The sequence below is a fragment of the Hemibagrus wyckioides genome, linkage group LG13, assembly GCF_019097595.1.
Source record: "Hemibagrus wyckioides isolate EC202008001 linkage group LG13, SWU_Hwy_1.0, whole genome shotgun sequence".
Taxonomy (NCBI): domain Eukaryota; kingdom Metazoa; phylum Chordata; class Actinopteri; order Siluriformes; family Bagridae; genus Hemibagrus; species Hemibagrus wyckioides.
In genome coordinates this window covers 7,308,256-7,325,809 of record NC_080722.1, presented here as the reverse complement: position 1 = coordinate 7,325,809, position 17,554 = coordinate 7,308,256, and the positions used below count along the sequence as shown (strand labels likewise).

At 38.1% G+C, this 17,554-nt stretch overlaps 1 protein-coding gene across 2 annotated transcripts in view; it reads right to left on the bottom strand.

The window, feature by feature from the left end:
• Nucleotides 1-1,088: 1,088 nt before the first annotated feature.
• The window catches only part of fdxr (ferredoxin reductase), a 32,581-nt gene continuing 16,115 nt past the window's right edge, over nt 1,089-17,554 (bottom strand). The window contains exons 7-12 of one of the 2 annotated variants that reach the window (XM_058405500.1): nt 15,354-15,461; nt 14,631-14,715; nt 5,851-6,029; nt 5,414-5,585; nt 4,290-4,463; nt 1,089-2,445 (exon numbers count right to left, since the gene is read on the bottom strand). In XM_058405500.1, the coding sequence (XP_058261483.1) occupies nt 2,315-2,445; nt 4,290-4,463; nt 5,414-5,585; nt 5,851-6,029; nt 14,631-14,715; nt 15,354-15,461 (849 nt within the window). In that variant the 3' untranslated portion in view covers nt 1,089-2,314. The other variant, XM_058405501.1, reaches the window with a different exon arrangement.

Below are 17,554 nucleotides of genomic sequence, written 5' to 3'. Positions count from 1 at the left end.
GGAGCTACTGATTTACAGATAATTAATCCCCTTCATTTATATATAAGTAATCCAAGGCTGTAGTTTTAACCATTTTTTTGAGCTTGGAAATCTGGGAAAACCCTAACTCTCCAGTTGGAAAAAAGCTTCAGGCTACGTAACAGATCAGGCCATGCTGCATTGCAAGACTAATTCTAAGGCTTTCCAAGTAACACTCAAATATTTATTTACATTTCCAGCATTTAATAGACTCCCTTATCCAGAGTGAATTGTGTTTATTCACATTGGAGCAGTTGAGGAGCCTGGCAGTGGCAGCTTAGTGATTCAGGCATTAAAAAAACAACCTTCTGATCCAACACTTAACCACTAAGCTACCGAGCTAGCTTACATCAGAGGAAATAACCTAGATGACTCGACTCACTTTAATGCAATGCACTGTTCTAGAATTCAGATATGAGGCCAAGTTTCCATGTGTTTTTTTTCCCCCTAGGATTTAACTGCCTCCACACCTGCATGTCCTGATTCCAGCATAACAAATGCAAAAGCACCAACACCATTGCATAATCATTTGTCTGCATAACTTAAATGTTGACACAGCAAAGACTAAATGGACAGGTTTACTGGAAGTTCCATTCCTCAACAGAGTTGATGAGTGGAAAGCCCAGCTTGATGACTATTTTAAGAGTGCAGGAAGGGAACAAAAAAATGAAGAACAGGAAGATGATTTAATGAGTTGAGTCTGAGAAGTTGATCACACATTCTGAACAAACAGCAGATCTAGCTAATAAAATGAGAAGAAAAGAAGTGCAGGATTTGGTGTAAAAAATATTTTGTATGAAATATGTGCAGCATAGATTGATGGGGCTGAACAAAAGAAGATAATAGGCACACACTACGTACATAAAGCTTTCTGATGTAGTTCTAGCAGATTTGAGTAACCGATTTTTATGATACTTTTGGTTGTTTAACATGATTATGACAGAATTCAGTGTGATCTAGTGATTTAGGTGCTTCAACTTCTGTACTAAATGCAGAACTCCTCTTAGGTTTTGCAGTAAATTCAGGACTGGTGCAAAAAAAGAGGAAGAAATCAGTGTGTGAGATGATGATTATATCATGGCTATATATTCTCTGGAAAAATCCCATAAATACAGGGTGCAAATTCACAGTACAAAGACAATAACACATTCACATGGGGGATTCAATACCAGCCTGCCTGTTTCTCATCGTAGTGAGGCAGTGGAAATTCCAGCAATTAGAATAAATAAGAACAACGGCGAGCAGGAATGTGACCTTTCATGAAATTTTATCATCAAAGTGAGCAGAACCATTGGAAATTAAACTGGACATCACATGATGTTTGGTCCAACATCAAGACGATGACTGACATCACTGTTCTTTTTGCAATGCTTTTCCAGGCTTGTAGCTCAGCAATTTTCAGTTCTTTATATTTCTCTTCAGTCTTCTCTTCAGGGGGTGAAACGCCGTCCAGTTGGGTTAAGGTCTGTGTCGATTTAGGCAGGCTACTACAGTCAAGCAGTGAAGTGCTTTTTGTTTTGTGTTGGTAGTGTGGTCTTTTTCTTGCTGCACGATAAAGTTCCTCCTGATTAGACTGGATACATTTCTCAGTAAAACTCATTATCATCAGTAAAGATTTTTGAGAATGTTCCAGAAGCAGCCATGCTACATTCACTCTCTGCTTGACTGATGAACTTGTATGTTTTGGATCATGATCAGATCTTTTCTTTCCCCAAACTTTGGCCTTTCCATTATCTTTGATCCAGTACATTTGGACTCATTTATAAAATTAATGGTAATTACATTTAACTAAATGTAAATTGCCCAATCGTATGGGAAACTGAAACGAAAGTGGTTGCATCAACCACGATGCTACTTTAGTATTCAGGGTAATTAATTCCAGCTCCGGGGAAAGCAAAACACTAACAGGAGATCCACAGTGTTTAGTGACTCTTCAATTCACTGTTTAGATGACCTTTAGATATGGGCTTTCACAGGAGGAGGCCATGCTAACTGTTAAATCTTTAACTATTTTCTACATGATTAATTTTTTGTAGAGTCGGGTTTACCGCCATCAGTGGATTCTAAACCTGAATGTAAAAGTTTCATATACATCACGTATTCAAAGCGTAACTAATCGTCTCTTCCTTTCCTCATCCTGACTCGGAGCAAATCAAATGATTCAGAGCAGCACATGTCCAGTCAGGAATTTTTCAAACAACTGTTTAATCTGATGTAAAATAAATGTAAATTTTTAAGCCAGTCACTACATAGTGTGACTTGATTTCATCGGTCAAGCATTTTTTATCAGTCAGGATCAGGACCAGGCTATGTCCAGCATCTCTTTCACATCCAGTACTTTCTCCCTAGGCTTTTCCAGGACTTCTCCTCTCCGCACCTCCTCCAAGTTGATCTTCTCCCACTCAGAGAATGACACTGGTCTCACTCCTGAAAATAATAGACACATTCAGACAATCCAAACGAAGACAAAGGACACCACTGTGCAAAAATATACAGTGCATGAATGCGCCCTAGCGCATTCAATTGACCTGACCTTGTTTAAAATACCCTTATTCAATTGACATTTTATTTATTTTCTATTTTGCTTAGTTCAAACATTTATTTTTGCTTATTTCAAGTGTATTTTCATTTTGCAAAAGTATTTGCCAGTAGAATAAGACAATGTTAAGCTTGCAATTAGTAATATGTCTAGAAATAAGATGAGTATGACAGTGAGTAACATTTGAATTGATGTAAGAAACATTTACTTACTAAGCTGTCATGGTTTGAACCAAATACTTTCAATGATGGAAGTTCTTGTATGGATTTTCAAGAGAAGGAAAAAAAATCCCAACGATTTGATTTGCTTCCCTGAATTATAATGCAAAGGTTGATATAATTTAGTGTTACTGATCACATGTATATACCATCTAAAATAATAAGACACCTTTTCGGTCAGGGAGGGTTATGTGCTGGGTCCAGAAAGACTGGTCAGTCTGATCTCAGGATCAATAATCAATCCTTTCTAATATAATTCAGAAAGCCCACTCACCACCTACAATCACTCCTACAGTGCCATCTGTGTGACTGCCCAACCACCATCTGCTTACAATGAGAGACCAGAAAATCAAGTTCATCTGTTTTGTGTGGGAATTTCCATTATTCTCAGGAGGCGTTGTACAATAGGCAACTGTAAATTATGATGACCTCACACACCCATGATCATGGCCTAATTACCTAAATAGCAGGTAATTGAAAATAACCATTTCATATGAATACTATATGAATACATCTTTTAGTTTATATGAGGACAAAAACATAATCTGTGTCTTCACGTAAATACTTCCTATACTGCTATGGTTTCCCACAACTGTCTGCTGGAACAGACAACATTTCCCTTTGTCAGGAAATGTGCAGCTAGGAGATGTCTTCACGGACATCTTAAGAATTTCCCAGAGCAGCATAGCTGTTCCTGAGTGTCTCACGACAGCAACAGTTATCCCGTGCCAAATACGTCTACAGTATCCTGCCTCAATGACTTTTATCCTGTCCATCTTGATGAAGTGCTTGAAGAAGCTCGTCATGAGGCACATCAACAACCAGCTACCACCCTCACTGGACCCCCTGCAGTGTGCGTATCGTCCAAATTGCTCCATGGATGATGTCATCACCACAACCCTTTATCTGGCCCTCACCCACATGGACAATAAGGACAAATACGTACGAATGCTGTTTATAGACTTCAGTTCAGCATTCAATACAATCATCCCTCAGCACCTAATAGAGAAGCTGAGCCTGCTGGGCCTGAACACCTCCCTCTGCAACTGGATCCTGGACTTCCTGACTGGGAGATCTCAGTCAGTCCGGATCGAGAACAACATCTCCAGCACCACGGCAATGAGCACTGGGGCCCCGCTGAGACTTTTATAACCAATGTTTAAAAACTTTCAGATTTGCTTTTTTTCTGTTACTTGACTATAGTTATATTTTCATCATCTTGATATTTAGTTTCACTTTACAACATCTTTGTTTTCATATCAATATTTCCTAAGCTAATGTTTATACAGAAACCTCACACAGTTGGGATCAATTTGGGACAAATTCCCAAATGGCTTCCATGTTGAAAGGCAAAAGAAAATGTTTGTTCGACTGTGTATCCTGTGCTCATGAACGAGGCAGAAGATTTATAAACCTGTCGTATGAATTGTTTACTGCAATTGTTCTTCCATTGCACACATTATATATGTACGTATGTAAAATTAATATTTCGTATTTTTGTATGCGTTTATTACCTCGAGTCTGCAGTAAGCTTGTAATCTCCTGAGCACCAGCTTTATTAGAGGACAGCTCAAGCGCTCCTGATTCCACATCTTTCAGGAGAATTCGTGCTGTTTCAAAACTGTCATTCATAGTTGTTGCAATGACACCAGTTGGCCCACGCTTTACCCAGCCACTGCAGTACAGCCCTGCAGGTACATGCCCACACACACACACACACACACACACACACACACACACACACACACACACAGAGAGACACACACAGAGAAACAGTTTTATATTACAGTACTGGCTAAATAGTACTGGAAACTTGATGCAGCTGTAACAAATTGAAACTCTTTATTTGGTGACAACTAGCCAATGTCTTCACAAGGCTTATATTCGGTCCAGTGCCTTTGTGTGGTCTTAGTATCTGCCTGGAGTGAAAAGCCCTTACGGCCATTAACCATGTTATTTATTACTGGGCTAGCATCTTATAAAGTATGAACATTAAGACTACACTTAGACTCACAAACAATCCATGTCATTTTCACACCCATAAATTTCCTTATAATAATAATATACAATTCACTTAAATACAGTGGTGTGAATCTCATGTCATAATTTCAGATAATGCAACAAGTTTCTACTTGAAACAAATAATCGTTCCAAAGGTCTTACATAACACGCAGTGTGATTTCTCACAGGACCGGCCAACTCTCATATCTAATCTATGCTTAGAAGCACACAAATATAAAAGTACACATGAACTGAAATGCACACACACACCCCTTACAGAATTACATGTGAGACACACACATTCACTGGTTTCTATTGCAAATGAATAAATCTGTATTGTCGATGTTGTTCTTATGGTGATGTTATACTAATCCCTAAACTCTAAGAAACATCTGTTACTCCCCAAACTATCCAATGCCATGCGGTCTAAGTATCGGCCTGGACTGAAAACTGCTTATAGTCATAATCCATGTTGTTTAGCACTTGTGTAATGTCTTAGACATTGAAGGTCAGAGTAATGGTCACAAAATATATGTCATTTCAGCACCCTTAAATTTCCTTCTAAACGGACGGTTCAGCAATATTTAATTTACCAAAACACGAGAACTTCATACACCCACACTGAACTTCCTCTTACCTGCTGTATGAGACACTCTGCCCATGTCGTTTGGCACTGTAGAAGTGTGAGGGTCAAAGGGTACAGAGGGATCAATTGGTAGGCTCTTATAACCAATACTGCTGATGAGCAGACCACACTCTAGATCCTGGGTTTGTCCTGTGGGCAGAGCGCGAGCATCCTCCCCTGAACCCTGAGTACAGATACAGGAGAAACAACTCAAACATCTACTACCACACGTAGAAGTCATACAAACCCATTCATCAACTTAAAGTCCACTGGACGTCTCTTTCAGTATTTGTGATCTCCAAAAAGCCACATCGGAGCAGAAAAAGTTCTGCTGTGCAGATTAGCTTGGGTTATGAATTAACAGTATGATCAATGGACACCTCTCGTGTACTAAAATGTGTATAAAGCAAAAGGCATGTGTGAAAGTGCTCTTATGCAGAAATCCTCACCTCCAGTTTGTTCACAGCTAAACGAATCCCTGCTACTTTTTTCCCATCGCGGTCTGAAAGCACTTTCAAAGGACTGCGCAGAAAGCGGAAACCCCATTGTTTATTTGCCTTCTGACCATCGTCCACTTTCACCGTCTTCAGCATTAGCTCAGTCAGTCTCTTCCTAGGCCTGGGAAGATCTACACAAACAACAACAACAACAACACACATGAGGGGTTTGTGTGTGTGTATGTGTGTGAGTGAAAGTGTGTTGGGGAAAGGGATTGGGTCAGCTTAAGTGCTATAGATAAAATCAGTACAGTTTATATTCATAGTTTATATTATAGTTCACAGGAAGAGTATAAAACAGGATACAAATTTGGCATTCTTTTCTAATTTAATACAACACGGCAATCACGATTGGGTTGTTCATTGGATGGTTCAGGTTTCCAAGCCCCAGCACTGCCAAACTGCCTCTAATGAGCATGCATGTGCTCCATGGGTGGCTAACTCTGTGCTCTGACCACCAACAACTGAAGAAATGTGTGCTGTAATGTATGTGTGATAAAGGCTTCTTCTTCAATTTTTGTTAAAAACCATATTATTAACAACAACTTGAGTGAACAGGAGAATCTTGGAAATACTGACATGAACTTTAGAGGTTATTAGTATTTCGTTTGGCTCTCGTTTTGCTTTAATGGTAGCATGCACTTGAACTGTGCGGACTCCACAAGTTTGTGCAAAACCTCATGATTCATTTTTTGATCAAATTTACTCAAATGATAGAGTGCCGTATTAAACACATGCTTCACTAGAAAGGCAGTGGAGGCTCAGAGGGTAAGATGTTGGACTGCTGATTGTCAGGTTGTGAGCTCAAATCCAACCTGCCACTGCAGGGTCCTTGAGCAAGGTTCGTAACCTTCAGCAGTTCTATAAACAAGATAAATGTAAGTGTCTTCGGAGAAGGGTGTCTAAATCTGACCTTCTGTACAAAGTGGTTCAACTGGTCAAGATCGCAATAGTGCTTACATTTAGACAGGGACCTAGAAATAATGCAGAATCTTGGATGATGCATATTCTTTCTTTGTTTTGAAATATTTCCAAAATTCAGAAACCAATTTTAAAAAGAATCCCAGATTTTCATTCTGGTCTCAGACATTATATATATATATATATATATATATATATATATATATATATATATATATATATATATTATATATATATATATTATATATATATATATATATATTATATATATATATATATATATATATATATATATATATATATATATATATATATATATATATATATATATATATATATATATTAAAAAATCAAACATCTCAATGGTGGGTGAGAAAACAGTGCTAGTCATCCTAGATTTTATTTTAAATACCTTATTGCTTATTTTTATAGTCAACTTCATGAAGACAGTACAGGGAATCTCTATTTTTGTATGACTCAAAGCTGTTTAGATGGCTGTTTACAGTTGACAGAAACCTTTAAAGCAAAGAAAGGAAAAGAGATAAAATAAAGACAACAACGATCCTTTCCCTTTCTACACTGGGATTTGTTGTTAAGTAAACTTAGTTGTGGAAATATGCTTTTTAGCACACACCCTGCTATATAGCATGCAACCATGCTATAACTTGCACGGTTACTACTACGGTTACTGCTATTAAAAGCGTCTGTAAAGTTAATTGGTGACTAGTATTCACCACTGATTCAGTATTCGATATGTCACATGGGTACAATTTAAATAATGTGCTTAGAGCTATAACAATGGAGTAATGTCATGTCGTTAGCCGTCATGTCTGGACCCATGGATATGAGGATGTAAACAAGAATTTATTTATCCGTTTGTTTCTAGCTCGCCATGAAAACGGGATTTTGCGTCATGCTTCTCAGATGAGGGAAATCTGCTGAACAAGCATCGGGATCGCTTCCTGTCTGAATCGTCAAGTGTTTATAAAGACTCATACTGCTATCACGCGTTAATCAAATTGCTTGATTAATTCATTTGTAAACATAGTCCAAACGTACGTAGCATTTATGATTGCATAATAAAAAATCGTTACACTCGAATTTTTTGTCATGCAACCATGAATGCTAAATGCATAAATTAAGATGAATCGCCACACCCAGCAAATGTTGGTGCTCAGACAATAATAATAATACCACTCCTTACTCTAGTTACAATAAAATGTCTCCTCACAATCGTTGTGCGTTTGATAAGCTCCTACATTAAATACAACTCTGTGTTACGCTTTTTTTCCAGTCGTTCACGTCTATTGTTATTATCTTGAAACCAGTGTATCTGGATATGTAACTTTGCGTACAACGTGATGCAATCTTGTATTCTGTACTTTTGTAACGCTCAATATTCCACAGATTTATGCAAGTTTTAATTGATTCGTTTTTTTTTTTTTTTGCCAAAAGATTAATCCGAATATGTTCCATCAACTGGAATTTACATTAATCCACAGGTGTCAGTGCATCTAGTTTCACCCTTCTGTTTATTTGTGATCTGAGGCATGCCCGCCTTACGGAAAATTTTACCCGCAAGTCTTTTTCCATAACACTTTGAATAAAGGTGACATGCACTGGGCTGTACAAACAGCTAGCAGTGAGTAAAACACTCACGGTGCAACATTCCTTACGAAAGCCGTTTAGAACGCATGAAGTGAAAGAGAATTATACAGTAGATGCCTTTTTCTTTATTTCAGTTTCTGTTCAAGTCTGCATTCCTGACTAACCCAAAAAGGATTAAAGTGTATATTTAAACCACACATATAAAAGTCTTAATAAATGCACACACCTGTTTAAACTTGAGGGAAAATGCTGCTCTTTTGAAGAAGTACAAGAAAAGTTTACATGCACATGTTCTTTTTTCTATTCGAAACATGTCATATATAAAAATGTAATATAAAAAGATCAGTTAATAAGTGTGTATGGGCTAAAAAATAGTATTTGCTCCCCTTTCTTTTTCATTTCAGTTCTATGTCATTTGTACAACGCTTTTAGCGACAGACAGCTTCACTGGAAAACTTTACTGGAGTTGATATGAGGAAGAAACTTCTCAAAAGGGAACCTCATCTGAGTGGCACCGGATATTGCAATTTATTACCTCATTCCCCATCTGTAACTGCACTCTGTACAGTCAAGCGCAATTGTTTAAGCTGGGGCTTTTGAGCAACTTACAAGATTTCTATATTCATTTTAGTTTTAAAATACATTGCATACACCAGAGCAAAACTGAACAGTTCGTCCAAAACCATTTCCATGGTCTCCAAGTGGCACTATTCACAGCATGCATGGCTATATTTTGTAATCTACATACACTATATTGGTGAAAGTTTTGGGACTTCTGTCTAGACATGCACATGAATGTAATATGGAGTTGACCCGCACTTTGTAGCTTCAACTCTTCTGGGAAGGTTTTGAGTGTGCTTATGGCAATGTTTGAATATTCCTCTAGAAGTGCATTTGTGAGGTCAGGCACTGATGTTGGACGAAAAGGCTTGGCTCGCAGTCTCCGCTCTAATTCATCCCAAAGGTGTTGTAGGTGTTATATCGGGTTGAGGTCAAGTTCTTCAACAAAAAACTGACTCATTCATGTGTTTATTTAGCTTGCCTTATGTTGGAACAGGAAGGGGTCATCTTCAAAGGAGCATGAAATTGTCCAAAATGTCTTGGCTTTCTAAAGCATTAAGAGTTCCTTTCAGTAGAACTAAAGGGCCAAGACCAACCCCTAAAAAACAACACCCGAATTCAATGATTTGGAGGGGTGTCCCAAAACATTTGGCAATATAGTATATATGAAACAGAGTACAACAATGTTTATTTTAAATCCATTTAAAACATCTGCAAAACTTCCTAGGAGCAATGTTATATCTATTATAACAAAGTGAAAAAATATAGTACATTATACTATAAAGGAAGAGATTTTGTTTTTGTAATTTCCGAGTCAAACCAAGACTTAATGCCAAGTGAAAATCTGCGTTTAGACTAGAAAATTGTGGTCCATTAACATTCTTCATCTAATTTGCTTTAAGGAAGGAAAGAAAATGACTAAATCAAACTGTGCAAAGCTCAGACAAATATCTGTAAATGCTGCAAAAGGACATAAAAAAAAATAAAGAAAATATAAAATAATAATAAAAAATAAAATAACCAAATATAAAATATTTCCTTTAATTTAAAATAATTTTATGAGCATTTAAATATTTATATGTAAATACGTTTTTGTTTTTATTAACAGACATTACTTTAAAGAAAAAGAAAAGGAAAAGAAAAGAAAATTTAATTCTGAAAATGGTTAAATTCTATGTGCAATGCAATGTGAAAAGCTTCCACGACTAAAATAATCAGAGACTTTTTCAACTTCAGGACCTATGTTAACGTCTCTGTCTAGACTATCGCAATCTGCTACAGTACCAGTTATCTGGAAAAAATGGATCCAGTCATTTTCTAAGCAATGTAGATAAAATCACATCTTATCTCTTAAAAAAATGTCTGAGCATTTAATACCTAAACAATAAAATCCAGTGTTTACTGTCAACAGTACATGTAATGATATGTCAAGACATCTGTGATTATACTTCTGGTTACCGCCTGCCCATTTCCCACAAAGCTTTCCAGAAAAAGACATAATTCACAGTCAAGTTTGTACAGCTAACCCTGACTTGGCATGGTTTTGACTTGGTTTTGTGAGTCTATTTTTCTACACGCACACACACACGCACACGCACACACACACGCACACGCACACACACACACGCACACACACACACACGCACACACACACACACACACGCACACACACGCACACACACGCACACGGGTGTATAACAAGCACACAAAAGCATGTAGGTATAAGTCATGTAGGTATATATTATTTATAAGTCATGTAGGAATACACCGATCAGCCATAACATTATGAGCAGTGAGAGGTGAAGTGAATAGCACTGATGATCTCCTCATCATGGCACCTGTTAGTGGGTGGGATATATTAGGCAGCAAGTGAACATTTTGTTATCAAAGTTGATGTGTTAGAAGCAGGAAAAATGGGCAAGTGTAAGGATTTGAGCGAGTTTGACGAAGGGCCAAATTGTGATGGCTAGACGACTGGATCAGAGCATCTCCAAAACTGCAGCTCTTGTGGGGTGTTCCCGGTCTGCAGTGGTCAGTATCTATCCAAAGTGGTCCAAGGAAAGAACAAGTGGTGATCCGGTGACAGGGTCATGGGCGGCCAAGGCTCATTAATACACGTGGGGAGAGAAGGCTGACCCGTGTGATCCGATCCAACAGATGAGCTATTGTTACTCAAATTGCTGCAGAAGTTAATGCTGGTTCTGGTAGAAAGGTGTCAGAATACACAGTGCATCGTATTTTGCTGCGTATGGGGCTGCATAGCCGCAGATCAGTCAGGGTGTCCATGCTGACCCCTGTGCACCACCAAAAGTGCCAACAATGGGTAAGTGAGCATCAGAACTGGACCACAGAGCAATGAAAAAAGATGGCCTGGTCTGATGAATCACATTTTCTTTTATGTGGATGGTCAGGTGCGTGCGCATCACTTACCTGGGGAACACATGGCACCAGTGGTGTAAAGTAACGAAGTAAAATTACTTTGTTACAGTACTTAAGTATTTTTTAAGAGTTTTTGTACTTTACTTGAGTTTTTATATTTCTGTCAACTTTTACTTCACTACTTTTTTTAAACAAATTCTATACTTTTACTCCAATACATTTTCTGTTCGGCATTTTCCTTACTTACTACAAAAAAAAACCTGCATCCAAATTTGCGGTAAAGGAAGTTAGTGGTTAGTGATGACTTTAGGCCATGTCCACACGTAGCTGGCTCTATTTTTTTATTCTGTCCACATGACCTACGTGTTAAAAACGTCCTGTAAAGTGCTATCAGGAGCATGCCTAGCCAATCAGAAGCCTAGACAAAACTTTATTACCGGTTCCGGCAGTTTAACAACAATGGCGCATAGCGGGAAACATTGTAGAATGTTTGGACGACCGGGTCTCGTCCAAAACCGCCATCGCGAGTAACTGCGCGTGTATGTGCATGCATGTAAAAAGTCCAGTAAACAACGTTAACACAGTCAGTAGTTTACGCATGTCTGCTATTGCACAATATATCTTCATAAACAAAGCTGAAGTCAAATCAAGGAGACCGGCACACAGACAGTGATGTCAATTCGTCAAAATCTCTGTTTCCCCTGTCCACATAACACCACTGAAAACTGTGAGTTTTGGAAAATCTTCACTTTGGAAGGAGTTTTCCAGAAGCTTCGTTTTCAACTACCTCAAACTGCATTAGCATGTGGACGAAAAATCAAAACACAGAAAAATCTCCCTTCTTAAAAATACCCAGCTATTTGCGGACATGGCCTTAAGTTACAAGTGCACGTGTATGTAAACACTGATACTGTACAGTTCATTACAGTACAGTTCACTAAGTTCTAAAGGCCTCTTCTTTCTTTCATGCAAGTCTTATTTTTAAGGTGGTGCACTTATTGAGAAGTTTAAGAAAGAAAGCAATACATAATAAATGGGATTAGTTTCCATTGTTATGCCGATGATACCCAGTTATATATCTCATCAAAACCAGATGAAATATCTAATTTGTCTAGATTAACTGAGTGTGTTAAAGATATTAAAGATTGGATGACTGATAATTTTCTATTACTAAATTCTGATAAGACAGAGATATTACTTATTGGTCCAAAAACCAGTACACAGAAGCTATCGCAATTCAGCTTGCATTTAGAAGGATGTACTATTACTACTAGCTCAACAGTGAAAGACCTGGGTGTAATATTAGACAGCAACTTGTCCTTTGAAAATCATATTTCCAATATTCCAAAAACAGCCTTTTTCCATCTTAGAAATATTGCCAAGCTTAGGAACATTTTATCTGTATCTGATGCAGAAAAACTAGTTCATGCATTCATGACCTCCAGACTGGACTATTGTAATGTATTACTAAGAGGCTGTCCTGCATCTTCAATAAACAAGCTACAGTTAGTCCAGAATGCAGCCGCCAGAGTTCTTACCAGGTCAAGAAAATATGATCATATAACCCCAATATTACCATCCCTGCATTGGCTACCTCTTAAACTTAGAATTGACTATAAATTAGCACTACTTACATTCAAGGCTCAAATGGTTCAGCTCCAACATATCTAGCCAGTCTTCTAACACGTTACAATCCACCACGCTCTTTAAGATCACAAAACTCCGGACTTTCGTATTTCCTGACAGTGTTCGGGGCTCAGACACAGTCTCCCAGTTTAAACGTAGACTAAAGACTTATCTCTTTAGCCTGGCATATATTTAACACATCCCATAACCTTCCAGTACATATGATTAAATGCCCATTATTATATTTATATTATATAATATATTATGAACAGCAGCTACGCTAATTCTGTTCCATTGTTTCCCTTCTTCTACCCATCCCCAGGCATACAGAGACTGTGCCGGCTCCAGTGGCATCCGGAGACGGACCAGCTCCAGCCGGGTTCTGCTTTTTGAGGATTGGGGTATTCAAAGCAGCGCTGTGGATGACAATAACCTCCTTATTAATTTACATAATGTTCTACACATGCTTTATTGGCATCACACAATTGACTACACATAAATGCACAATGTAATCTCACACTCCGCTGTCACCCAAATGAGGATGGGTTCCCTTTTGAGTCTGGTTCCTCTCAAGGTTTCTTCCTCATACCATCTAAGGGAGTTTTTCCTTTCCAGTTGCCTCAGTCACCTCAGGTTTGATCAATTGGGATAACATCTAGGACTGTTTGCCTGTTTATATGTTTGTTGTTTTCTTATGTTGTTTCTAGGGCGGTCAAAATGAACGCGTTATTAATGCGTTAACGCAAATTCATTTTCTTCATGTGTTTAATAGCCATGAACAAGTTATTTGAAAAACATGTCTATGTTCTTTATGCTTTATATTTAAGGTGGTTTCAGTAATAAATGTACACTTTGCATGTTTAGAAGAAGAAGAAAAAGAAAAATATCTATGACCTTTGAAACATGTCTAGTCTTCATGCTCTATGTTGGATATGGTTAACAACATGCATTTCAATATTTGTCCATGCCCATGTTGATTAGAGTATTAAAAACTAAAAAAGTATTAATTGAAGGTACATTTAGAATGGATAAAAATGTGCGATTAAGTTGCGATTAATCACGAGTTAACTCATGGCAATCATGCGATTAATTGCGATTAAATATTTTAATCGATTGACAGCCCTAGTTGTTTCTCATGTAAAGCTGCTTTGAGACAATGCTCTTTCAAAGCACTATACAAATAAAATTGAATTGAATTGAATTGTTTTGGGCTGTTTTGGCAACAAAAGCGGGACCAACACAATATTAGGCCGGTGGTCATAATGGTATGCCTGATCAATCTATATGTAGGCTGGAAACTTCATGTAGACAGCGCTTAAATTTTAGTGTAAGTCTACAGTCAAAGATCAGAGTGACACTAATGCTGAAATAATGTGAGCATCATTTCATACGTCAGTAAGCCTGTGACTCTGCTTTCTGCCCTTTTTTCATCTTTGTGGGCCAGTCTCATTTTTACACTCAAATAAATGACATCAGAAGACGTAAATGTACAAAGAATTTCACTCAATAAAATGTTATATGTCAAATCTGTCTGATTCATTGGACAACACTAATAATGGATGGATTCTAAACACCACCCACTGACACATCACCACCCACTGACACATGCTCACCATGGCTGTGTTTAATGCCCGTACCTTTTAGAGCCTCAGCTATGTCTTCAAAGTCACCTGGGAGCATGTCAGCGTTAGTCTCAGGCAAGTTAATCATTTCTCTAACCTCCTGAAGAAAGAAAGAAAAGAAAAAAACACAGATGGAACACATTTAGCCTACATTTACATAACATGGAGTAATCTCTGAGTGAGCTAGATGGAAAATTTGCACTGTGCCCACTGCACATTTCTGAGGGTTTGTGCCTTCAAGCCAAATTTAACAGTGCCTGTTTGTCTAGCTCTGGATGCTACGAAACATTCACAGCTTTCTATTATGGCACATGGCTCACTATTATAGCAGAAGCTTTCATGACCACATGGAAAAAAAAATAATCGAAAAGACACTAAACACCACTGTATAAGGAAATGAGAAACCAAACGCAAAAACCCCAAAGTACTTCCTCATTTCACATATATTACAGTGTTTTCAGCAACTAAAACTGGAAGCTTTTTAAAAACACGAATATATAGGCAATTATTTTGCTAACAGATAATGAAATAGAGGACTTATTTATGATCTTAGAATACGGCATTAGTTGAACTACATTAACACAGATTAGATATAAATGTGAACAAGATGTACTGCCAAAATGAGGAACTGCAAATGCATGAACTGAAACAACAACAACAACAAAAAAAAAAACTAAATTGAAAGGACAAGAGAGGAGGATTGAACACTGAGACTGACAGATAAAACCTTCTTAATACCTTAATTGTACATGCAATTTGAAGTGGTCCCCTCCTTCCCACAATCAGAACCCTGCGAACCCGACTCTCCCTGAGAGACTTCAGGGCCTGCTGGGTAATGTCTGTCTTCTGCCAAAAAAATTAAAACAAAAAAATACACCTATTAACTGTGTCTCTACATTCATCACATGGCAGCAGAGAGGAGAAAAACAAGTTTGGTAAATTGCTCAATATTTGTTTCTTGCCAGAAAAGTCTGTCAGAAAAACTCGGTCTTGGTCCTGTAACAGTAGTGAGAAGTGCAGGGTGAGAATGTGCTATGTGAAAATGATGCAGCTGCATCTGATGTAACGCGTTCTCGACTTACACAGAACATGAATAAGGACAGAGTTGGAGTGCAAGTCACAGTATAACTTCACTTTATTCGTGAATGAAAGATACACATGAACATATCAAAATAATACCCAACAAAACACCAAATTAATACCCAACAAAACACCAAACCAATACCCATGTAATACAACCCGAATTCCGGAAATGTTGGGACATCTTTCAAATCACATGAGCCAACATTTTATTCACAAGAGAACATAGAGAACAACAAACGGAGAAAGTTTACACTTTTACCCAAATGAGCTCATTTCAAATTTGATGCCAGCTACAGGTCACAAAAAAGCAGTGGTGGGCCATCAGGGCTAGCAAGGCCTTCTCTGCTAGCCTAAACAGCAGTGATCTGAATCACTGACTTGCATTTTAATATATTTAATATATTTCTCCATGAATGTTTTTCCATTTTTCTATGAGTGTGTAATGTCTTGGTTGCGCTGCTTCCAGTAGTGTATATTTATGATAAGAGTATTTATCCAATCATATTTCATTGACTGGATAATTGGAGTAGTCAGAGGCAGCGAACCGCACAAACTAAATTATTTATTTATTTATTTTTTAACTCACAATGGCTGACAGAGAAGAAGAAATCGATTTGGTCACAGACATCCTTACAAATGCATTTTCAAGGCGGACTGTAATAAAATTGACTATTCCTTGTGAGGTATGAAATACTGTACCCTAATTTACTTTTTACTTTGCTATTTAACAGTTGATTAGTATCTATCGCCGTGGTGTCATAATGATGGTATAGATGTGGATTAATTCAGGAAGGACACCAATGAAAGCCTAGGTGTGAAATTCACGGCCCGCCACTGCAAAAAAGTTAGCACAGGGGCAACAAAGGGCTGAAAAAGCAAGAAATTCTGAAACGATTCAGCTGGGAGAACATCTAGCAACTAATTAAGCTAATTGACATCAGGTCTGTAACATGATTAGCTCTAAAAGGGAAGTCTTAGAGAGGCAGAGTCTCTCAGAAGTAAAGATGGGCAGAGCCTCTCCAATCTGTGAAAGAGTCTGTAAAAAGATTGTGGAATACTTTAAAAACAACGTTCCTCAACATCATTTTGCAACGGCTTTGCAAATCTCATCATCTACAGTGCATAACATAATCAACAGATTCAGAGAAACTGGAGAAATCTCTGTGCGTAAAGGACAAGGTCGAAGACCTTTGTTGGATGCCAGTGGTCTTCGGGCCCTCAGATGACACTGCATCACTCATCGGCATGATTCTGTCATTGACATTACTAAATGGGCCCAGGAATACTTCCAGAAACCACTGTCGGTAAACACAATCCACCGTGCCATCTGCAGATGGCAACTAAAGCTCTATCATGCAAAAAGGAAGCCATATGTCAACATGGTCCAAAAGCGCCAGGGTGTCCTGTGGGCCAAGGCTCATTTAAAATGGACTGTTGGAAACAAAGTAGAAAGGTGTTCTATGGTCAAATGAGTCAAAATTCGACATTCTTGTTGGAAATCACGGACGCCGTGTCCTCCGGGCTAAAGAGGAGGGAGACCTTCCAGCGTGCTATCAGCATTCAGTTCAAAAGCCAGCATCTCTGATAGTATGGGGGTGCATAACTGCATACGACATGCGCAGCTTGCATGTTTTGGAAGGAACTATGAATGCTGAAAGGTAAATAAAGGTTTTAAGAGCAACACATGCTCCCATCCAGACGACGTCTATTTCAGAAAAGGCCTTGTGTATTTCAGCAGGACAATGCAAAACTACATACTGCAGCAATTACAACAGCATAGCTGTGTAGTAGAAGAGTCCATTTGCTGAACAAAACGAAAAATATGTCGAAGATGATCACAAACTCTACAGCAGCTG